Source organism: Microtus oregoni, unplaced genomic scaffold, assembly GCF_018167655.1.
Source record: "Microtus oregoni isolate MIOR12 unplaced genomic scaffold, Mior012 000015F_ref0000493, whole genome shotgun sequence".
NCBI classification, from domain to species: Eukaryota; Metazoa; Chordata; class Mammalia; order Rodentia; family Cricetidae; genus Microtus; species Microtus oregoni.
In genome coordinates, this window is record NW_024543074.1 from 30035466 (window position 1) to 30060306 (window position 24841).

The window sequence follows — 24841 nt, forward strand, 5'->3', positions numbered from 1 at the left end:
CAGCCTCCCCAGAGGTGACATTTCTCCCCCACACAGCATCTCCCTGGACTACTTCAAATAAAGAAGCCGTTCAGTTCTCAGAACGCACAGAGGCCCTGACAAGGCAACCGAAGCTTAAATCCTTTCTCTCAAGATCGCAAAAGGAGAGGAAAGCTTTGCTTCCTGGAAAGGGACCCCAGTCAACAGCCAGAAGCCAAGACAGGCCCATGACAGAGATGGCCCTTACGCCGGTTGCCCATCTAGGATGCTGTGTTAAGTTGGGTCGGCAGATCGTCTACTAAGAATAGCCTGTAGCATCTTTCTGGATGCAGTGACTTCTCGGGAACTTAGAACTCTAAATTCTCCACCTGCATCCCCACCGCATGGAGAGGACCATATTATTGGAAGACTTCAGGATCCGCCAGCCTCACCCACCTGCTCTGATTATTTGTGCTGACTGGTTGTGGGGGAAGAGATGGCAAAAGTCGGGGAGCAGACAGACCACTTGACTGGCTGAGAAGTAAGTCATGGACCTTTACGATGGAATTTGAAAAGAAAATTTTAGGCCTGAGCTTTTTAGCACCCCTGATTTGGGGAATAGGATGTCAGCTTGTGTTCACTGTATATGACAGCACTAAAATGTTGCTGATACCAAACACAACCTCAAATGGGTCAATATTGTGATGGAAAAGCAAAAGGATTACAATGTACAATGTATTTGGGGGTAGATTTTTCAGTCAGCTGATGTTAATCAACATCTTTTTATCTAAGTGGCTGCTTTTAAATATCATTTTTAAAAGATTTTTATTTTACTTTTCTGTTGTGTGCATACGGTGTCTGTGTGTGATCGAGTGTACCTGTGGGTGCAGGTGCGCTCGGGGGCCAGAAGAGGGCGGCAGATCCCCTGGAATTGGAGTTGAGGTGGCTGTGAGCTGCCCTCTGAGAGTTCCGGGAACTAAATTCAGATCCTCTGCAAGAGCAGTGTTTGCTCTTAATTGCTGAGGCATCTCCCCCGTCTCCATCTTAGAACACTGCCTAGCATTCTACAAACAACTACTACCATCTGCTGGACCATGGTAATTCTTCAGGACTGAGCTTTGCACTGTTTAGCGACACGGTCATTCTTCAGGGCTTTGCACGGGTTAGTGATTAGGAAGAACACATCCGATGAATGTCCGTCTGCTACATCTTTGCACAGCCTTGGGTATTCTTCTGGACTGAGTTCCAGAATGGAACAGAGCACGAAAGGTGATGCTGGAGCTAACGCAGATCTCTTTTCCCATCAATACTGGTATTTTCAGTCTTTGAAAGCCTGCCAGTCTGAAGGGGGAAGCATGTCTCCCTCGAATTCTGCATCTGCACATTCCTAGTGTGTAGGGATTGTTCGGCCACTCAGTACATGAATCATGCATGTCCTTGATTACATGAGTCTGCCGGTGTTTTTAATTGACTCAAAAGAACATTCATAGGTCTGAAATAATTTCTATCAGTGTATATACACACACTTACATACTTTACTGTGTGGTTTATGTTCCACTGAAGAGACTTCAAGTCCATGCTTCTAGATCCTCACACTTCCCTGTGGCTTTTGTCTTAAGACTGTGTGACGGCTCTTCTCCATCTAGTCCAGGTTCAGGTACCGGTTTTCTTCTACCAGTTTTATTGTCTTGTTTTCCATGCTTGAATCTTTTACTCGTCTGCAAGTTATTTTATGTTTGAGATGGAGCCTCATTTTGATTTTTATTTTTCTTGAGACATGGTTTATCTATGTAAACCTGGCTGGTCTGGAACTCATTATAGAGACCAGGATGGCCTCAGACTCACAGAGTTCACCTGCCTCTGTCTCCAGAGGGCTTGGGTTAAAGGTGTGCACGAACAAGGCTTTGCTGGATTGCATTTTGTAGGGTAGATTTTTCAGCTCATTTTAAAAATGATTCTGGTACCATTAACTAAATGATTGAGGTTTTTATTACTGGTTTCAGGGTGTCTCTTTGCCATACCATAGGTTTTTTTTGTATTTAACTTGATTCTAGATATTACCTTCTGTTTTACTCATTTATTTCTACTCCAATATGTGCTATTTTAATAATTTTAGCATTATTAAAGATCTAGTAATGCAAATACCTCCTTATCAGTCATCTCTCTTTTTAAAATAAACACATAGCAAATGAATAATTAAATGCTTTTGTAGACTGATATTTATAATCTCACACAGGCTCTAGTTATCCCATTTTAAATGAGCTTGTTACTTTGATTTGGTTACATTGTTTTCATGATACCCAATGCTATTAGGATATTGGTTCAACTCCACAATGTATCTCTTCAATTAATGGTCTTTTATAGCGCCGACTTCTCTGTGTAGGCTGTTCACACTTCCCATTTTATATTTTTCAGATCTTATCTCAGTTGTGTTCCCACTCCCTCCCTGCTTCCTTTGCCCCTCCCTCCCTCTCTTCTCCTTCCCTCTCTCCTTTATCTCTTTCTTTTTGAAACAGAGTCTCACTCTGTAGCTCAGACTGGCTCTCAAACTTGGAACAACCCTCCTCCTCTGCCTCCAGAGTCTGGGATGTTTTCCTACTGGGTGGAGCTGGTAAATGGGGAAGCTAACCTTCTTATTTTCTCCATGTGGCTTACTCATCCAGGTGACTATCCATGGCTTAGATAAGCCATTGGGTGTTATAAAATTAAAATGCTACCTCTTCCAGATGAAGAAATAGTTTTGGTCTCTTTTTGAATAGGCAAAATACATAAAAGGAAAACCAGAAGGATGCTCAAGTTGAAAGGGAACACTTGTAGCAGTTCATCTAGGCTGTTGCCATATTAAAATCACTTCTGTGGCAATAGTTTCCATATATCGAGGGGTTTTGAATATCAAGGAGCTAAGCAAATGTTTTAGAAGCATCTACTGAGATGACTTCCCCGGCATAGACGCGTGGTCAATGACTCTGGTATGGGGCAGTCTCCCAGCAAACCAGGCTCGGTTGCTCTTCCTCTTGCTCTGTCATGGATTTCTTCTGATTCACATTTTAAAACAGCATCAGCAGTGGCTGACATGGCTCAGTAGGAAAGGGTGCTTGCCGCCCAGCCTGCTGACCTGAGTTCCATCCCCAGGACCCACGTGGTGGAAGTGGAGAATTGGCTCCCAGCGGTCCTCTGACCCCCTTGTGCACAGCAAGGCACACTTGTGCATCATCACTCCCACACAAAAGAAATAAACGTGGCTTAAAATGGCGTCCGCATTTCCTCAAGACCCCTTACTGTTCAAATCCAAACTACGAAAGACCCCAGAAGCACAAAGTCCTTGCTTGCACGTGTCTACTTGTCAGGTCAAGACAACCACCAGCCCCCTCATTCCCAGCAGCAGGCACTGTTCCTGAGAAAGTCATTCCTGCAACTACCTATCTGCTCCCAGGGCAAAGAGAGCAAATAAAAGCCTTTTGCCATTATTGTGGAGACTTCTCTGAGTGAGCTGCACCGCCCCGGAGAGCCCTGGCTAATGCTCTGGCCTCCCTGAAAATTCCTTCCTTAATCACTTCTCACGTTGACTGTTTTAACTTGTGCAGGCCCAACCATCTGGTGATGGTGAAGTACACTGTGAAGGGGGCACTGCCAGCTCCTTATCAGGGCATGGGGAAGGGTGAGGTGGCCCCTATGAGAACTGTTCAAGAAAAGCTAGTTCTCCTAGTCATGTGATCCCTGGTCCCCTTGCTCCTCACCTGGAGCCTTGAGCTCAGCATCAATGAAGGTGAGCAGCTCTTGGCAGATGCTACAGTAGGGAACCGGCCAGGTCAGGAAGCAGTGGTAGGTGCTGGCTGCCTTTAGAAGGAGGTCTGAATCCGGTGGGAAGTGTGGTGTCTAGGGTGGGATGGGACAGTAAGAGATGAGCTAGGTAAGGAAGAGTTTATTTATACTCCAGGACGACATCTACTCCCTTTCTGGAATACCCCACAGAAGACACACATTTCCTGGGAGCGGTGTCTCAGGGCAATATCAGAGAAGATTGAATAACAGATGGACAAGATGGTACCCCGAGTGTCTCTATAGCAACGGACTTGGTTTTCATCAAATAAAACACAGTTTCACCGAACACTTGAGGAAGCCTCTCTGACACGCTGTCAACTCGGAGGTCATAAATGGTGTCACTGCTTCCACTCACTTTGAGGAAGCATTTTCAGCGTGTGTGCTGTTCATATGTAAATATCCTCATGAGAGGCAAATATTTTTACTCTTAGGGTGGACTGAGGTCAATGTATAAGCAGTCATTTGGTTCACCGGTCTGGTGAAAAACAGGGTTGATCACAGCTGGTAAAGCTGATCCCTAGGGTGAAAGAGGCGACCGACATCTTCCCATGTCATTCCCATGACCATGCTATGGCATGGTTCCTCATGGAGCCCAGAGATACCAGGCACCATGGCAACCATTTATGGTGACTAGAGGCTTCCTTCCCAGGGTGAAGTTAGGAAGGGATCAGATCAAAGCCCAATGGTGTCATCACTCCCAAGTTTCTCTGTTTCTCCTTAGAGCTGTGAGGCCTGCGGCCAGGATGGCGGCCACTCCTCCCTCTCCTCCCTCTCAGCTCCTGGCCCACCTGGACTTACACAAAGGACGGTGGAATAGAAAAGCAGAGCCAGTGGGGCGAGGAGGTCATAGGTGCCTTTTTCTTGGACCTGTGGAGATGACAGGGAGGTCAAGGTCTCTTGGCTACCATGCAACTCGAGGCATAGAGAATGGCCCACCGTCTCTGCTGTGCTGACCCAGCAGATGAATTCAGACATGCCCTTCTCTCTCGCAACTACTGCTCGAGCCCTTCCACAAAGCTCCCCCTGTTGCTTCTCGGTAGTGGGTTTGGGAGTTGAGCTCTCCAGAGGGGGCATGGCTCTTGAGGCGGGTTGCTCGTGATCAGCAAGCAAAGGCACCAAGTGACTCTGATACCAGAGGGATGATATAAATGCTGCAAGAAGTAACGGACTTAAGTGATGGACTTTCTTCTAGGGATAGTCAGCTAAGAGAGAGAATCATCTTTACAGCTCAGTCATTCATTTTTAAAAAAGACAAATAACTTAAAAGAGAACCATTCGTAAAACAGCTGGAGTCTATTTTGGGAACTTGGCCCCTTCTGGAATCTCGGTTCAGTTCAGCATTCATAAAAGCCTGCACACTGAGCTGTCAGAGGAGGCCTCAGTTTCCCTTTCCAACCCGTTTTCCCTTCCTTGTTACTATTGCTGGGGATCCTTCTGAGAAAGAAGTTCAGTAAAGCCCCCACCCCACTCCTTCTAGTCCACACCTTAACTTACAAGCAGCACCTATCCTAAGAGGCAGCTTGAACTCAGGTCTTCGTAGCACCTGAGAACACCCTTCCTAGAGAGACTGGGTGCCCAGTGTGGCTGATGGGCTCCTGGATCTGAGGAAGCCATCCAGATGGTCCAGGAGCCTCAGAGCTGACCTATGTCTTGACTCTACAGAGTCAGGTCCTAGCTATGATCACCAATGTCTGGATCACCCTCACCTCTCGGGTCTTCCGTAGGATCTGTTCCAGGAGGATGAGGAAGTGGCCTGGGTCCCTGCTGACCAGCTCCTGTAGGCTCCAGCAGTTCAGACACAGTCCAGCTAGATAAGGGACACATTAGGCTGGTGGTTAGTTCCACTCTCTCTGGCTAGCCACAGGCAGGGCTGTAGAGAAAATGGGTTTCTTCTGGAATCTTGCTGTGGGAGAATATACCTGAATATTTCTAAAGAGATTCTGGAGATATGCCATCATTAAAAGTCCCTAAGGACCATCAGGACATAACAAAGCCAGACCTGGTGGCACGGGCCTGTAATTCCAGCATTTGGGAAGCTGAGGCAGTTGGATCATGAGTTAAGGGGCACAGTAGGCTACATAGTTCAAGGCTAGCCTGGGCTACATAGTGAGTTATATTGAGTAGCAATAACAATGATGGCAACAAAACAGAAAAGCCCACAAGACTTAAGGACCTATTTCTTATTCCTGCACTGGCTGGGAGCTCCCTAGCTATGAGGGTGGCTGATCCCTCAGAGGCCAGTGAATCTGCTGAGACTCTGGCACCTCGGGATACTGCAGTGGCCGCACCACCACGCTTGCCCAGCTTTCCTATAGTGGGTGCCAGTTCCTACCAGAGGCGAGGAAGCTGGGCCGGAGGTGGAAATCGCTAAAAGAATAAAGACAGGAACCATGAGGAGTTCCACCCCAGATCCAAGAGCAAAGAGTCTGCCACAGTCACTGGGCTCCCTAAGAGGGTTTGGTGGAGTAGCCCAGGAAGGGGAAGCTTGATTCACTAAGTTGAAAAGCTCCAAGCATTTGTCACTGTGACTTCCCCCAACTTTCTTAATGGGTTGCTCTCTTTCCCTGAACTCAGCAAGGGCAAACCCCTAAAAATTAAAGAGGTGGTGTGGGGAGTGAGTGCAGTGGGGGTGGACGGGGATGTGACCTTCATGCAGCTGGGGGTCCAAGCCTACTCAGGCATACGAGCAGCTTTCAAACCCCTGGAAGTGTATCCATATACCTATAGATTTTTTTTTTCAAAACTTGCGAAAGGCCTGGGGTGGTAGCTCGATGGTAGAGCACTTGTCTAGCATTCATGAGACATTAGACTCAACACCGAGTACTGCGGGAAAGAGAGGGGGAAACCAGCAATAGGAAAGCAGCCTGGCAGAAGGCAGGAAGTTTCATGCTTCTTAATTTAACGATGCCTGACCCCAATGCTATGTAAACTTTGACTCCATCAAAACCAGGGAAGAAAGGAAGAAGAAAAAGCATTCTTTACTGACCACCGACTATGAGCTGGTATGGTGCTGGGCCTTTGCACACACTCTCTCTGCCCACTTTCCCATCTTCTAGTCGTGATTATTCCCATTACCCAGACAGGAGATTGGGAGTCCCACGAAGACAAGTGGAATGTACAAGGCTGCACAGTCAGAGGGAGTTAATCCAAGTTTATCTGATTCCCAAGGACAGAGAGAGTTGTCCACAGAGGTGACATCTGAGCAGAGAGGGGGTCAGCCTCCAGGGAAGAGATCCAATCAGCAAGTCCAAAGGTCCTGAGGCAGGAAAGAAGCAGTAGAGGCTATCTGTCTCAGAGCAGGGAACTAAGTGGCAGTGTGTTCCTTCGGTAGCACAAGGCATTCTCACAAGTAGGCTCCAGCCTCCAGGGACACCACCATCTCAGTCTGCAGACACCCTGCAGTCTGGCTGAGATCCTCTCTTTGTTCTATTTAAGGAAGAGCAAAGTAGGGCTGTGGAAAGAACTAGAAAAAAGCAAACACTGTTGGGGGAGAGCTGACTGGAGTCCTGGCTTCTCTTTTGGAGATAGGGGCTATGTTTCTAGCAGGCTCTATTCTGTGTGTCTACAGATGCTAAGGAAACAAGACAATACTAAGAGAAGGAAGAAGAGAAGGAGGAGGAGGAAGGGGAGGAGGAGTAATAGGAAGAGAGAAAAGAGGAGGAAGATACTATGAGAGAAAGCAGAAGAACCTGCTAGGGGGGAATTTTAAACAGAGGCTGTGCCTGCCTCCTGCCCAGGTGAGGTGTGGGGGACTTGCTCACCTGGAACACAGGGATCGAAGCAGAATCTGCTGGGTGCCATACCTGGCCTCTGGGGCTTCACTCAGTTCTACAGTGTATCCCAATTCCCAGACCTACCTGACCAGGGTGCAGAACGGCGTCCAAGGCTCAGTCCATGCAAGCATCGCTCCAGGGCATGCTGGATGCGGTCCTCTGTGCACGTTGTGGCTGCTGGCTGCATCCTGAGTCATTGCCTGCATGGAGGATAAACACCTGTCAGCCTTCCTGGAGAACTTCAGGTAGGGGAGCAAGGCAGTGGTAAAAGTGACAGAGGCTCACAGCCCACTTGACTACTGTGGGCACTGTGCACACAAGGAGGAGGCAGCTTCCAGAAGGTTCATCTGTGCAGCAGGAGAAAGCATCTCTGTGACAGAAAAGCATGGAGTGGGAGGAAAAGAGGGTTAAAGAATGGGAACCAAGGGGGACATGGGACATGCCTGCTCACCAGGCAGTAGGGAGTGTTGCCAAGGGTCTAGCAAATGCCCAGAGATGTCCAGAGAATGAGCAAACCTCAGATGTTCGGGCAGGGGACCTCCAGGGGGGAATCACAACCATGTGGGGGGTTTCTTGTGGCTTTCCAGACCTGTGTCTTCTAGTCTACAGGGTCTCCCTCCACATCTGCGCACCCCAACACCAGTGCTAGGGCTAGAGCAAAGGTGGGGTTCTGTCCTCACACATTTCCATCCCCATCCCCATCCCATACATCCTCCTTCCTGAGGCCTAGGTCCTTCCCGCCTTAACCTCTTATTTGCTGTCTATCCAGAGCCCTTGCCCGGCCCTCTTCTGCATTTTCCCGAAACTCGGTGGCTCAGCTGGAGGGCCACAAAGAGGGCCACTTCAGAAGGGGTTTTAACACCAGGAGGGAAACTGAGAGCCTCCAACAGGGCCAACCCCATGTCTGGGTTCTGGGGAGGGCTCCCCGGGTCCTTGAGAAGTCATGGCAGGTAGCTTGGTACAGCGACTAAGCCAGGTGGTGGCGTCCATCAGAGAGTGAGACCTTAACTGGACTCTGATTTTTGCTGGTCATGAGATTTGTGGCAAATGCCTGAGCTTTCCCCCCCAAACCTCAGTTTGTTCATCTGTGAAGTGGAGACGGTGGTGTCCGGATGTCAAGAGGCTGTGGGGAGCGTGCAGTGAGATCTGTATCATGCAACCCTCTCTGCCACTCTTGCCTGCCCTCAGGGGTTCAATCTACTGTAGACACTGTCCCCAGCCTGTCACATCAGGTCATCCGGAAAGCAGGGGTTGGAACAGTTCTGGGGAATCTGAGGACCAACCAGGAAACCAGAAGAGGAAGCAGAACCTCCTAACTGAGCCATGCAAACGACATGCAAAGAGGGGAGGGATGACCCCCTCCCCCAATCGGCTCAGATCCCAGAGTCCCAACCTAGGCAAATCCTCCTGCCTCTCCAGTCTGGGGGAGAACCAGCACTCCCTGAAGTAAGCTCTTCGTGAGCTGCTCCACTGATGACCGAGAGAGCGATGCACCACGGAACTGGGATGGCACAGTGGCACCCACGTGTCTATGCCACCTTTCATTTCCTGACTGCCTTCTATGTGCCCGGGACAGAGCAGACATTTGTTCCTGGGTGGAACAGGAACTCCATCAACTATACAAGATGGGGGACTCCTGCAAGGTGACAGATAAAGAGAGTATGATACTGGGAGAGTATAATACTGGGACACTGCCCAGTCGACACTAAGTTGTTTAGGGCCTCCAAACAGGGGATTTAAAGCCAGATAGGGATACCTAGGATCACGTGAGAGGAAGGGTATTCCATAAAGATGGGATAGTATTGCCAAGGTCTGGGTGTAGGAATGAAATTGCTAAGGACAGATTCTGGAGCCATGTGTTAGGACAGTAGAACACAGCCTGTCCCAGATCCCATGGCCCTGGAGGCTGGGATGGTGAACTGGGTTCGGAAGAATTTTTGCTTAGTATTCATGACTAAGCCCCTGAATGTTAGCCTCGGTGATGCTGGGAGGCCTCAAAGTACCTCTAAGGTCTTTTCTAACAACCGTCACGCTTGCCTTTGAACCAGATATAATCCACTGCCCCAGACAGATAGGGCAATTTTCTGGGCTCGGCTCTTCTTTTATTTTGGGCTGTGCTGGTACCCAGTGTGACTAAATGATCATGCTGAGCCCCTGTCCTCAGTTACAGTCCAAACACTAGTACCTATTCAGTCTGTTCGTCAGCCCTGAGCTGACAGCACCTGCTGAAGGAGCCAGAACACCAGGACCCTTCATAAAGACAACCTTGGAGATCCACATCATGACCCAGTCTGTCCTCATAGCTGCTCCACCATCGACTGCAGGCCGAGTTCCCGAGGGAGACCAGAAGCCACCCCAGTAAGTCCTTCACTTTCCACAAGGGGTGTCTGGAAGTCGGTGTAGATAAGGAGCTCACTGTAGGCCACCAGGAGTAGGGTAGAACTAGAAAGAAGACACACTGCTCCCAACAGTTCAAGGGGGACAGGTAGGACTTTCCTTCCTCCCTAGCTGTGGCTGAGCCTGAACCCCAGGTATAAAGCGCTGAATGTCCTACATCCTACAGCTCTATGGAGAGGTAGCTCAGCAGTCAAGAGCACGTACTGATCCTGCAGAGGATCCAAGTTCGCTTCCTAGCACCCACAGCTGCAACTCACAACCACCAGATCCAGGGCATCCAACACCTCTGGTCTCTTCAGGCACCTGCACTCACACACATGTAATGTAAAATTAAATGAGTCTTTAAAGTTCCATTAGCCGGCTAGACGGGGCTGCGATGACCTTGGTACTGTTTGCACGAACCTGGAATGGCAGTGTGTGTGCGCGCGCTCATCACCGCCACCTTAAGACTGCAAAGAAGAAAAGAGTCAACCTCTCTGGAAGGTGTGCAGCCCCTCCAAAACCAAAGGCTTGAGGGATTTAAAAAGGGTATCTGAGGATGTGAGCCTCCTACCAGTTGAGGCACCACCAAGTTTACTCCCAGTTCATCAGGAGCATTGGCTGGGGGCAGGGAAGAGGCAGGAAGAACAGTTTGCACATCCACTGTGGGGGGAGGGGTCTGGGCGCCAGAAAGACAGCAGAACTTAAATGGTGTTGCTAACCTAGTCCAGGAGACCGTCATCAGGGTAGGAAAGCCCAGTAGTATGGGATGGAAGGCTGGACCATCTATGCAGGACAATAGCAAGGCAGGAGAGAAAGATGGGCAATTAGTGTCCCAGAAGAATAGAACAGCTTGCCTGAGTTAACACAGCTAAGAGGTAGCAAAGCCAGAATGTAGAGCCAGGAAGTCTAGGTTCTAAACCATGCACACACTGTCCCTTTGCAAATAAGATGCAGTTAGAAAAAGAAATGGAGGAAGGAAGGAAGGAAGGAAGGAAGGAAGGAAGGAAGGAAGCCAGTGCATGCCCCCATTCCAAGGGAAAACTCAGTTACCAGAATTTTGCTTGGCAGGGTTTATACTTCCAGTTGCTGATGATCTTAAGCCATGACATGTCTGTGTACACCAGCTGCCCAGCCCAGTCTGCCTCTTCCAGACAATGGACACTCTTATTAGCCAGAGAGAGGACATGCTACAGCATAATGGGGCTCTGGGCTCCACCTCTCTAGCCTGGAGGTTGGATAAAACTGAGTGAACTGAGAGTTACACCACCTTTCTGGTCTTGCTGGGGTGACCAGCATGAGTCGCCTTAGTCTTACATGGTCAGGATGCAAATGTGAGTCTTCTCGGCAGACACTTTTCCTGCTGTGTCCTTGTCCTTACAGGTATCAGAGCCCAGTATCCTGGTCTGCCACTATCAGCCTTTCCCCAGTGTCAACAGCATCCCTAGTACCTCTCCAGTGCCTGCTAACCCATGGCTTCTTCATCCTTCTTCCTGTGGCCTCGGTGTTCTCTGGTTCTAAGGAGACGATCAAGGTCTTCTCTTTGGAAAGCCAGATGTCCTCAGAGCCCGGGGCAGAGTTTCTGGTGTGCTGGGATCCCTGGCATACTGTGGTTATCTAAGTGTTGGTCCAAGCTCTTAAGAATTAGGATCCAGGGCTAGAGAGATGGCTCAGTGGGTACCAGAACTGATTGCTGTCCCAAAGGACCGGGTTCCAATTCCCAACACTCACCTGGTGGCTCACAACTGCCTGTATTCACAGAATCAACCTCTTCTAAACTCCTTGGACACCAGACAGGCACATGGTGCACAGACAGACATACAAGCAGACAAAGCACCCATGCACATAAAAATAAATAAATGCATTTTTAAAAGTTAGGATCTACTGGACGCTGGACCCGGAGAACCTGAGGAAAGCAGTAGAAATTCAGTGGAGGAGTCCCTTGGAGAACTACAGAGATGAGAGTGGCCTCATCCAGAGCCTCGTGGGTCAGGTCAGCCCTTGTGCTCAGTGCTGAGCCTGCACGTTCAAGACGGCCTGATGACTCAGTGACACGAGCCACTCTTTATGACTTGTGGGCAGAGCCCCATTGGCTCTGGAAAACAAGGGACAGCAGACAGTAGGATGACACCTTTTACAAACACCTGGAAAGCAAGACCTAAATTGTTCAGGCTCTAATGCCCAACCCTGGGATCCCCTCATGAAGAGGAGCCCCCATTGCAAAATGCCAGCGGCTATCAGGCAGGCTCCCCTGGTGGGCAGTGTTGAAACATTAAACAGTGGCCACTTCCATGTCCAAGTTCCTCTTCTGAGCCAGTGCAGAGGGCTGGCGACCTTCCTGAGGACCCTGAAGAGAGTCGGGAGGCTTTTCCCTGAGACACAGTGGGAGCCCGAAGCAAGAGCCCAGATAATGGGTAGTCTTGGCAGCCTTGGCATACGGGCGAGCACACCCTCCCGCCAGCCGTGAGTCATCTAGGCTCTCAGCTCTTTCCCTCTAAGTACTTTTGAATCGCTTTTCTAATTTCTCCTAGAGTTACTGGAACAGGTTTTCAGATGTCTGTTTTGTGAATTCTGCTTTGTTTTCTGACATCATTCCTTTTCATCAAGATTTCAAAACGTATTGGCAAGGCCAGGAATTCCCGTGCCATTTTGACGGTGATTTCTGAGTCTGTGGTCCTAGACCCTCTCGTCAGGATGTGTCGCTATATTATCTAGAGCATAGATTCAGATTTGCATTAAACACTTTATGGAAGATTACAGTTGCTGAAATAATTGTTTTTGACATTTACGTTAGGTATCGTAACCATGGTGATAGCATTGTGTGAACAGTGGCTGAAAGTCTGACTGTCTCATTGCTCACTATTGCATGTTTGTGTACTCTGAAGTTCTTTATTTCAGTTCATTTCTTGCTCAGCTGGGTGTTCTGAATAATTGCAGGCTGAGTGTGTGGCTAAGGTGTGAGATCTTATAAGGCATATGTCATTCAAGAACTACAGCCCTGCCAGTGATCGAGCTGGCGACATTCATCACACTTCCTCCCAGCCCCACTCAGTGCTTATAGAAACTGCAGTGAGCAACAACAAAAATGGCTGCAGCAACAAAAGGAATTAGACGATGTGATTGAGCAAAAAGTAGCATAGAAATTAACATTATCTCGTTCTAAAATTACGATACGCTCTCAGGAAAAGGCCCACGCTGAATAGCATCAAGAGAAACAAAAGCAATGAACTTTTAAGAAAAGCAGTTTTTAGGAACAAAACTCGAGAGACAGAAGAGAAGACGACAGTAAACGGAAACACGCATCCTCTCATTACGCCGGAAGGTCCACAGTCATATAGAAGCACTGCAAAAAGGATCACCGGCCTAAACAGAAACAATTAAAACTGCAAACCTCTTGGACCCAGAAGAAGAAGATGCATCCCCCTGGGTTTGTAGATGGCTCCCTGGAGATACACCTCTATTAATATTCCCTGCAGCTGTGATAACACACCATGACCAAGGCCGTACAGAAGGAAGAGTTTATTTGGGCGCATGGTTTCAGAGGGTCAGAGCCTATAATTCTGGGAACAGCATGGCAGCCATGGCAGGCAACTGGAGCGGAAGCTGGGAGTTCACATCTAAACCGCAGGCACCAAACAGACAGAACAAACTAGAAACAGGTGAGGCTTTTTTCTATCCCAAAGATCACCCCTGGTGACATTTGTCCTCTCTCAAGGCTGCACACACCAAACCTTCCCAAACAACTCCACCAACCAGGGGCCAAGCATTCAAATGCCTAAGACTATGGGCAACATTTCTCATTCAAACACTGATGGTACACACTGAAGAATCCCAGGTCACAAAGGAAAAACAGACAAATTAGACCTCAGAGACAAAAGTAAGTTAGATCTAAGGACCAAGACTGCATGAAAGGCGACAGTCAAGGGTAAAAGGCTTCTTGTCATTTGAGAGATGAAAGGCTAAACTCTAGACTAGGTATAAAACTCCTACAACTCGACCCCATCACCAGCACCACCTTCCATTCCCAACAGACAAAGGCCTTGAATAAATCCTTCTCCAGATAAATATGCAGGAGGCTAATAAACACCCGAAAGGGATTTCAGAGCAATGAGATGGCTCACTAGGTAACAGGCGATTTCCACACACACGCGTGTGACCTTTGTTCAATCCCTAGAAACCTACATAAAGGAAAAGCAGGAAAAAAGACTTCACAAAATTGTCCCCTGACTGCCCGGGGCCATGGCAGGTGCACCCCATACACATATATCATGCCCCCCCCCACCTACACAATAACGCCCATAGTCATAGGATACTTTTCACTACTGATCACCATGGAAATGCAACTCAAAACCTAGGCTACTCCAATTAGCTTGGCTATTATTAAAGGGGAGAAAAAACAACCAAGCAAAAGTGAGCGTATGAAGAAGCCAGGGTCTTATGAGATGCTGCTTTGGGGATGGAAAGCAGTGTGGCAGCTATGGAAGAACAACAAGGTCCTTCAAAAGAGGGACAGGAGAGTTGACATATGACCTGGCAACTCCACTTCCGGATTTGGGCTCAAGATAACTGAAAGCAAGTTCATGAATGGCCATGTTCACAGAGGCATTTGTTACAGGGGACGAAGAGTGGGCACACCCCAAGCATCCACGAGTAACTGAACAGACAAACAAGGTGCCTCTCTCTGTCTCTGTCTCTGTCTCTGTCTCTGTCTCTCTCTCTCTCTCTGTGTGTGTGTGTGTGTGTAGTTATTCAGTTTGACACACACTACATTGCAGATGAACCTTGAGCAAATTATGATGGGTAAGCAAGTGAGTTGCAAACAGAGGAATACATGACTGCCCTTGTGTGAGGCAGACAGAGGAATGCATGACTGCACTTGCGTGAGGTAGACAGAGAAATGCATGACTGCCCTTGTGTGAGGTAGACAGAGAAATGCATGACTGCCCTTGTGTGAGGTAGACAGAGGAATGCATGGCTGCACCTGTGTGAGGTGGACAGAGGAATGCATGGCTGCACTTGTGTGAGGTAGACAGAAGAATGCATGGCTGCCCTTGTGTGAGGTAGACAGAGAAATGCATGGCTGCCCTTGTGTGAGGCAGACAGAGGAATGCATGGCTGCACTTGTGTGAGGCAGAGCAGTCAGTCATAGAAATAGAAAGTTGACTATGGCTGCCTGAGGCTGAGGGAGGAGATAGAAGTGGTTTAATGGGTACAAACATGTTAAGATGAACGAGTTCTGGAGACTAGTAGAGACTGGGTGAATGGGCTAAGATTGCTCAACAGGGTGGGGTGCGGTTCTGCTAGTAAAGGGCTTGTGACCCCCACATCAACGAGGGTGACGGTGCACAACTGGAACTCCAGCACTCAGAAAATGGAGGCAGTGAGGTCACAAGTTCAGAGCAGTCCTTAGCTACACACGGAACTTGACTAGTCTGGGGCTACATGAGACACTGTCTTTAGAAAAAAAGGTATTTTTTAAGGCTATTGAATAGTTGAGTGAAACATGGCTAAGACGGTATATTATATGGTATGTGCATTTTACCACAAATCGAAGAAAAGCATTAATTGATGTGATATTCCACAGGAATGTCAATTCATCATGAATTTCAGCCCAGCGCAGTTCTCAACCTTCCTAGCGCTGCAACCTTTTAACACGGTTCCTCATGTTGTGGTGGGCCCAACCATAACATGTATTTCATTGCTCCTTCATAACTGTAATTTTGCGGCTGTTATGAATGGTAATGTAAATCCCTGATATGCAGGATACTGGATGTATGATCCCCAAGGGGATTGTGACCCACAGGTTGAGGATGGCTGGTCTAGAGAGGAGGAAGGAATAAAGAGGAAGACAAGAAGGAGCGGGAGGGGAGGAGGGCAGGCGGAAGGCCGGATGGCCTATGCTACACAGTTTCACTTGCTGATTCCATTTGACAATCACAGCTCCTGAAGACACAGTCATGGCTACCCACAATTTCTGCAGCTCGAGCAGGTTAAGCCATTTATTTATTCATGTTTCTGTCACCACAGTTCCTATGGCCTGAGCTGGAAGCATAGCCAAAGCTGATCCTTTCTCCACGCTGCCCACAGGACTCAACTCCATCCTTTTCTAGACACGCAGAGGTCTACCTAGGCTGTGGGCATTGGGTAGAGGCCTCAAATATGACTGGCAAGAGTTGGTTCTCCCTTCCATCATGGTGGCGCACGCCTTTAATCCCAGCATTCGGGAGGCAGAGGCAGGCAGATCTCTGTGAGTTTGAGGCCAGCCTGGTCTACAAGAGCTAGTTCCAGGACAGGCTCCAAAGCCACAGAGAAAAACCCGTCTTGGAAAAACAAAAAAATATAATAAATGATATTTCATACCTCTGTTTTGTTTTGAGACCCAGGCTGGCTTCATAAACTCCCCCCACCCCATGAACTTTTGATCTTCCTGTCTCTACTTCAGAAGTGCTGGGAGTCCAGTCATATAGCATCACACTTGGTTTGTGTGGTGCTAGGGATTAACCCAGGGAGGGCTCAGTGCACGCTGGGCAAGCCTTCTGCCAGTTGAGTTACATCCCCAACCTCGACATCTCGCTTTTCATTCCACAAAGAATGGTGTTGTACCCGTTAAAATGAGAAAATGGTTCTCTCTTGTGCTCTTCCTGTGCAGTGTGCTGGCACATTCTGGGCAGGGTATGTGATGTGAACCTAAGGATGTCTGGAGAGCAGAAGAAGCAGAGCAGCCAAGGACTCTGGGGACACAGAATGACAGAATGACGTAGCGGCAAGTTCCCAGGGTTTTCTTCTTGTTCCCACAGCCTCAGCTCCACAGTGAACAGCTGGCAACCTAGAAAGCCAGTGCATACAGACAGGAAAAGCTGACCTTTTCCCAGGACAAGGAATGGGGCAGCTGAACAAGACCCTGCCTTCTAGCCGCAGGGTCTCTGCTCTATCCGAGCTCCATGGAGAGAGTATGGTGTCGCTACCACCAGTGAGGGTGAGGGCAGGGCTTCAGTTTCTGCTCTGCCACCTACAGAGAGGCTCCCAAGTCCTCTGTCAGAAGACTGAGGAATCCAAGTAGAAAGCCAGGTCCATCATCCTCACAGAGGTCGAGTTCCCTCCCACCCCTAGTGTCAGTAGACAGTGGAACCCGGGCTTCCACCCCAGACAATACGCATCCCCACCCCCAATAGGTGGTGTTAAGGGAAGCCTAGTGCAGAGTCTGGACTCTCACTGGTGCTGCGGTAGTGAGGTCATCCTCTCTCCCATCACCATGGTAACACTGGAGTAGTAATGATGCACTCCTGCCCCTTGCAGCCAGAGAGGCCTGGGTAGAGGCCACTCCCTCTCTACCCACTAATAACAACGACCCTCCCCATCATCAGCGGGGTGGAGTATGGAACCAGGACTTCTACCTCCCACCTGGCAATAATGTGGCAGGGATCCCCACTTCCCTGACGAAGATGTATCCGAGAAGGCAACTAAAACCTACGACTGAAATAAGATTCAGAGCCTCATAACTCTCACCGTACCCACAATGACCATGTTTTAACTAAAAGAGATTGTCATGGGGCTGGGGAGATGGCTGAGTTTGTGCGTCAGCCTGAGGGCTTGGGCTTAGAGCCCAGCATCCATGCAGACAGCTGGGCACAGCGGTGCGCATTTACAACCAGGGCCCTGGAGCCTGGACAGGAGAACCCATGACGCTCACTGGACATCCATTGGTGAATCGATTAGTTTCGAACTCAGGGAAAGACTATCTCAAAAAAAAAAAAAATCGCAGGGGAAAGAAATGAAAAGCCACCTAATGTTGACCTTGGCCTTCACAAGCACACAAACACACTAATAAGTACACACACACCACAACACACACACATATGGCCATTTAAAAAATTGTCACCTCAAGAGCAAGGAAGACCTCAAACTTAATTTTAAAAGTCATGGACAGGGCACTGGAGAGAGGACCCGGCTCTGCTGTTAAGGGTGCTTGCTGATCTTGCAGAGGACCTGACTTCTGCTCCCAGCACCCACATCAGGTGGTTCACAGTTCAACACCAGTCTCAGGGATCTGATGCCTTCTTCTGGTCTCTATAAGCACCAGACAGGCATACAGTGCACTACATTACATACAGGCAAGCACTCACATATATAAAATAAAAACAAATAAATCCTTAAGAAATTTGACAAGCTGGAGTTTATAGTTTTAAAACCTATCTTCTTTGAGATTATGAGTAAATGAAAAACAAGCTAGAAACTAGAATAAAACATTACACACACATGCACACACACACAGAGCAAATGATTCCTACCCCAGAAGTGAACCCATGCTTAACAAAGGACACACAAGTGGGCAATAAACATATTAAAATATTGTCAGAACCGTTAGTCGTTGGCAAAACGAAGATTCAAAACCACAATGAAACAACCCAACACTAGAATATCTAAAATAAAAACTAACAATACCAAGTTGATGAGGCTATGGAACAATCATTCACTGTTGATGGAACTGTGAAATGGTACAAAGTTGAAAAACAGTTTGGCAATTTCGCAAAATTAACCAATCGCCTAGCCTTTAGCTCAACCAGTCCACTCCTTTCCACGAGAGAAGTGAAAACCTTTGTTGACAAAAGAGTTGCTCAATACTGCTCACAGGAAGCTTTGTTCAGAATAACCTCCCCATGACACCAACCTGACCCATCAACACAGGGATGATTTGCCACTATACAGTGTATTACTACACGACAGTGTTTCGTTATTGAGCCATACACGGAAGATGGAAGACTCGTGAACACATGTAATAGCATGGATGAAACCCCAGAACACAGTGTGAAAAGAAGACGCACGAAAAACAACAGGTACTTGTTTTTACAAGAAATTTTAAAACAGACAAAATTCATTAGTGGAGAAACGAATCAAACGGTGGTCACCTGGAAGATGACAGAGAAGAGGGCGCAGGAATGGGCATGAGAGGGTGCTCACAGTTCAAAGCCTACGGGTTTGGGAACCTGCTGGGAATCCCAGAACCCGCAGAACTGGCCTTTCAGCTTTGACTACAGTGCCCTGTTCATCCCTTTAATGGTTCCACCCCATGGCCTGACATGGGGCCTAGGCTGCTTCTTACCCAGTGATATGAGTATACAAACCAAAGCCCCACCCCAATATGGCCCCATAATGTTATGCCCACATGAGCAATAGGGGATATTCCTCAGGCCTGAGGGGAAATCACGTCGACTACAACACCCAGTGAGTCAGTCTGCATAGATGTTGACTAAGTCACTTTTGGACACCCACGGAGAGGGCATGTTGCCTGGAAGACCAGCTTCCTCCTTGATTTCCTCAGCTAGGGGCCAAAGAAAGAGGTGCAGGTCAGAACCCAAACTCCCTCAGCAGCACCCTTAAGGCCAAAGCATGAAGACAGGACCTGTCTTTGGCTCTCTCCTTTCCCTCCTCCTCACACTAACGAGATAACCACTCTGGGGAAAATCTATGCTGGGAACAGAGAAAAACTCTGAGTTCCTGGATGCTCCTGTCAGAATGGGGCTTCCATGAGATTTCAGTTAATATCTTAAAAATTCTTCACTTTTTTCCCTTCTTTTAAATATACAACTTAATTCTTTTTTTTTTTAATAGTTTTTTGAGACAGAGTTTCTCTGTGTAACAGTTCTGGCTGTCCTGGAACTAGCTCTTGTAGACCAGGTTGGCCTTGAACTCACTGAGATCCACCTGTCTCTGCCTCCCAAGGTGCTGAGATTAAAGGTTAAAGGCATGCAACACCACCACCAGGCACTTAATTATTTCTTTAAAAAAAAAAAAGATTTAATGTATGTGTGTTTGCTTGCATTGCGTGTGCTTGCGTGGGCCAATCTACACTAACCTTAACTGCCTCATTAACTAGATGCTATCGTTCATCACCACCTCCTTCAAGATTTGATGGTGTCCCAGGTGTTGCTCTGACAGAATTGAAGACCAATCTGGTGCCAGACCTACCCGATACCAACTTCCCTCTGGCTACACCCACCTCTGTGATCTCTGCTGGAAAATGTTGCCATGAGCTTTCGGTAGCAAAGACACCTGGGTTTGAGCCAGCTGGTCAAATGACGAATGGGACCCTCACTGTGGTAAATACATGGTCTGCTTGCCTGCTGCACCATAATAATTTAGTTCTCAAGTGTGTCAATGTTGCCATGGCCACCGCTGAGACTCAATTCTACATCTGCTTTGTGGATTGATGCCCCACTGACCGTGAGGTTGACATGACCAGTTTCCCACTGTGGTATCTGATGGAGATCTGGATAGGTTAGGGCAAGCTGTGTGGGTACTAAACAGCATCACTGCCATTGCTGTGATACTCCTGGGCTACAAGTTTGATTTGACACAAGGCTTGCCTTTGGTAACTAGTATATGGGTATGTTAGTCATTGCTAACCAGTTTTTAAATTCCAACTAGCTGCACCTAGAAACATCTAAAAGATAGCCTGAATTGAGGGACTGCCTTGACTAGGCTGGCCTGTAGGCATGTCTTTTGGGGGATTAACTTCATTGTTAATTGATGGAGGCTTTGAAAGACAAAATAAGTAAAAATCCATTGCCAGACTCCAAGCCATCTGGATTTTCATCATCTAGAAATTTCATTATCTGTTACTTTGCGCTTTACTTTTAGAATAATTGATTCCTTTAGAATAATTTTTATGTAATTCTTTGTGTATGAGAGAGGAAAAAAAAAGAGGGAGAGAGAAAGAGAGAGAGAGAGAGAGAGAGAGAGTGTGTGTGTGTGTGAGAGAGAGAGAGAGAGAGAGAGAGAGAACGCCATGTGTGTGTAGGTACTTTCAGAATTCAGAAGAAGGGGTCAGATCCCCTGGGGTTGGAGTTACAAGCTGCTGCCACTCTCCTCATGTGGGTGCTGGGAGCTGAACTTGGGTCTTCCAGAAGAGCAGTAAACACTCTTAACCACTGAGCCATCTCTCCAGCCCCCAGTAATTTTTTTCTATGTGAAACGTGTCGAGTTTGTGTTCCGATATCCATTGTTGTGCTATTGGTTGAGAAGATTTCTTTTCTACACGATATTATCTGGTTTCTATGGTCAGAGATGAGTTGACTGAGCACTTGTGTGGATCTGATTCTGGGCTCTTTGCTCTGCTCTGCTGGCCTACTGTCTATTTCTCCCCAGTACGCTACAGCATAACGGTATGTCTTGAAGTCAGTAGTGGCTCATAATGACAAAGTAACTTTGGATTTTTGTTTGGATTTCACCGATGCCATAAATCAATTATGGAAAAATTGGTACCCTAACCATAGTGAGGTTTCCTGTCTATGAACATGGAATGCCTCTCCATTTACTTATATTTTATTAGATTTCATTCACTGGTTTTGGGGTGTCCACATATAAACCTTGATACACTGAATATTTCATTACAGATTAGATTCTACATAAGTTCTTCATTTTGATGGCTATGTAGATGATACAGTTTTTTAATTTTTAAGATATATTTTTAATATATATATACATATATATATATATATATGAGTATTTGTCCTCATGTGATTGTGCACTACATGTGTACTTGGTGGTGAGCCTCCATAAGGGTGCTGGGAATCAAACCTGGGTCTTGCACAACAAGTGCCCTTAACCACTGAGCCAACTCTCCAGCCCAATGGTACTGGGTTTTTATTCCAAATTCCAACAATTCACTGCTGATCTATATAGGAACACAACTGACTGTTAATAATATATATATATATATATATATATATATATATAGTCACACACACACACACACACATATATATATTCTACCCTCTAACCTTGCTATAACTGCCTGTCAGTTCAAGAAATTTTGATATTGCTGCTGAATCTTTAGGATTTCATATAGACAGTCCTCTCAGCCACAAATGAGACTGGTTTTATGACTTCCTTCCCTTTCTGTAAATGCTGTATTTCCTTTTCTTGGGTTTTGCATTGGCTAGGGCAGAAAAGTACAAACTTGAGCAGGAGTGGCAAGTGAGCATCTTAATAGGGAAGTGTCTAGCTTCTCGACACTGCGCTTTTAAACACCACCTCTGTATGCACGTTTTCTCTGTCTAGAGCCCCTAGAAAGACCTGCCTCTCTAGCCTTGGTTTGTTGTGCATAGGTGCAAGACCGTTGAATTTTTTTTCTGAATCTATTGATACGATCATGACTTTTCTCGGCTAGCCTGCTGAAGTGGTGGGCTGCACGAGCTGACTTTCAGATGCTGACTAACCACCACGTGCCCAGAATAAATCTTTCATTGGTCTACAGTGTTTCTGGTTGCGGGGCAGAGCGCTTTTATGCACTGTTGGATAAAATTGCTCTCAGCTGTGCAGACCTTTCTAGACATTGGCATGGGGGATATTGACCTATATCTGCTCTCCTATTTCTCTCTCTTTAAGACAGCTAGGTAGCCAAGATTGATCTTGAACTCTTAATTCCCCTGCCTCTACCTCCTAAATTCTGGGATTACAGGCTTATGCCACTAACCTCTCTGGGTCATGATTGCTTTCCTATTAGTCAGTCATCACTAATTGGAACTTGAAGTTAAAAAACGATACATTGGTTTACATACCTCTTTCTGATTTGGGCATTAGTGTAATGCTGACCTCAGAAAGTGAGTTGAACCTGAACATGGTGGTGCACAGTTTTGATGCCAGCACTTGAAAGGCTGGGGTAGCTGGATCCCTGAGAATGAGCTCTGAGGCCAGCCTGGTTAACACAGTGAGCTTCAGGACAGCCTGGGCTACACAGTGAGCTCCAGGACAGCCTGAGCTACACAGTGAGCTCCAGGACAGCCTGGGCTACACAGTGAGCTCCAGGTCAGCCTGGGCTACACAGTGAGCTCCAGGTCAGCCTGGGCTACACAGTGAGCTCTAGGTCAGCCTGGGCTACACAGTGAGCTCCAGGTCAGTCAGGGCTACACAGTGAGCTCCAGGTCTGACTGGGCTACAGAGTAAGCTTCAGGCCAGTCAGGGGTACACAGTGAGATCCTTTTCATACAAAGAGAATCAAGGAACACACACCCCTTCATCTTCTATTTTCTGGGATGGATTTCAGTATGCTATTAGTTAGCGTTTTTCCTTAAACGATCATCAGAATTCGTGAGCGACACCACATGGGTCTGGTGCGTCCGTTTTGGAATTGACTAATTATTAATTTGCTTTATCTAATAGACAAAAGCCTATGCAGGCGATTTATTTCTCCTCGCATGAGTTTCAGTAGAAATAAGGAACTTGTCCATTTCACCCAAACTGCCACATTTGCAGGTTAGAGGTGTTCACAATCTCCCTTTTATCCTTTCACTGTCAATGGGGGTTGGTGCAGAATTTCGCTTTTTTATTGAGATATAGTTCCTGAAACATGAAAACTCATCTGTAAAGTGTTCACTCTGGATTTTAGAATACTCAGTATATTATATAACCATCACTACTGCCTGCTCTTACACATTTCCACCACCAGGAAGCCCCGTACCCACTTCCCTATCCCCTGTCAACCAGGAATCCACTTCCATCTTTATGAGCATTTCATACAAACAGAATCATGTGATATATAGTCTTTTGCATTTGTGTTTTCTCAGTTCATGTGTTTCCTAGGGTCACATATTCCATGTGGACATGCCTTAAATATATCTTCAATAACTAACTATACTTATGGATCAAACTTCAGACCTGGGGAATATGTAGACTCCACCAGAGCAAGGGAAAAGATGAGAAGCATTGTCCAGCTGTGATCCAACTGTCGCCATCTATACGAACAGAAAGGAATTTAGCCAGGTAATTCATCTGTAATCGATAAGAATCATGCTTGCATCTCCTAGGCCTAAATAAACTGCTGCGTAGCTGCATGCCACCTGCTTCGGTGGAACCCCTTTCCTGCCAGGTGCCGAAGTAGGAAGTCACTTGTACATAGAACAGCCCTTAAGGATTGGCATTATTTATTCCCGTTTGACATACAAAGAAACCATGAATCTGAGAGATGAAGCCACTTTCTCAAGACCTGTAGCCAGTGAGAGCCAAGATGAGAACTCAAGGAGCCCAACGCCTAAACTCTGCTCAACTGTCAGGGAACACCTAGAATTCTTGACCTAACTGCTCCAATAATAAACATCTCTTATGGCTTTTGTTTTTTGATTGATTGCTGTGAGCCCACCCGACAGTCTGGAGAAGTCTAGAGAACTCTCTTCAGAATAATGCTTGAAATGAACGAGATTAAATCTGTATGATTGCAAAGGAAATGCATCCCAGGTGTGATGGTTACTGCTGATTGTTGACCTGACAAGAGTCAGAATCACCATGGAAACAGACCTCTGGGTAACTCTTTGAGGGAGGTGCTAGATTAGGTTAAGTGAGGTGGGAAGAACCATCATCTCATGAGCATCTTCTGGGCTGTGTTAAAAAAAAAAAAAGAAAAGAGAGAAGCGGGGGGGGGGGGGGGGTAGAGAGATGGCTCAGCAGTTAAGAGCACCTGCTGCTCTTCCAGAGGACCCAGGTTCAGAGATCCGGCATCCTCACACAGACATATATGCACATAAAATAAAATAAAATAAAATAAAAATAAATACATTATTTATGTATTAAGAGAGAAAGAAGCAGGGGTGTGGGAGGGAGGGGTGGAGAGATGACTCAGGGTTAAGAGCACTGGTTGCTCTTCCAGAGGACCCAGGTTCAATTCCTACCACCCACAAGGCTACACACAGCTCTAATCCCAAGGTATCCAATGCTTTCTTCTGGCTCCCTGGACAGCAGGTATGCCGGTAGTGTAAAGACATACAGGCAGCTCAAACACTCACACACATAATAAAATTGAGAGGAGAGAAGAGGAGCTGAGAAACTAGAGTGACAAGACAAGGAACTAACACTCCATGGAAATACAATTGTTAATTATCTTAAAACAACCAGGTTTCTAAAGTAATAACATATGCATC

General features: G+C 47.1%; 1 protein-coding gene across 3 annotated transcripts in view; it reads right to left on the reverse strand.

Moving 5' to 3' along the window:
- Window positions 1-24841, reverse strand: part of Pik3r5 (phosphoinositide-3-kinase regulatory subunit 5) — a 65210-nt gene that overhangs the window by 16317 nt on the left and 24052 nt on the right. For 2 of the 3 annotated variants that reach the window (XM_041664784.1, XM_041664786.1), the window contains exons 1-4: window positions 7638-7770; window positions 5487-5587; window positions 4579-4647; window positions 3696-3834 (exon numbers count right to left, since the gene is read on the reverse strand). In XM_041664784.1, the coding sequence (XP_041520718.1) occupies window positions 3696-3834; window positions 4579-4647; window positions 5487-5587; window positions 7638-7740 (412 nt within the window). In that variant the 5' untranslated portion in view covers window positions 7741-7770. Of the gene's footprint in view, window positions 1-3695; window positions 3835-4578; window positions 4648-5486; window positions 5588-7637; window positions 7771-24841 lie in introns of those variants that run through there. The other variant, XM_041664785.1, reaches the window with a different exon arrangement.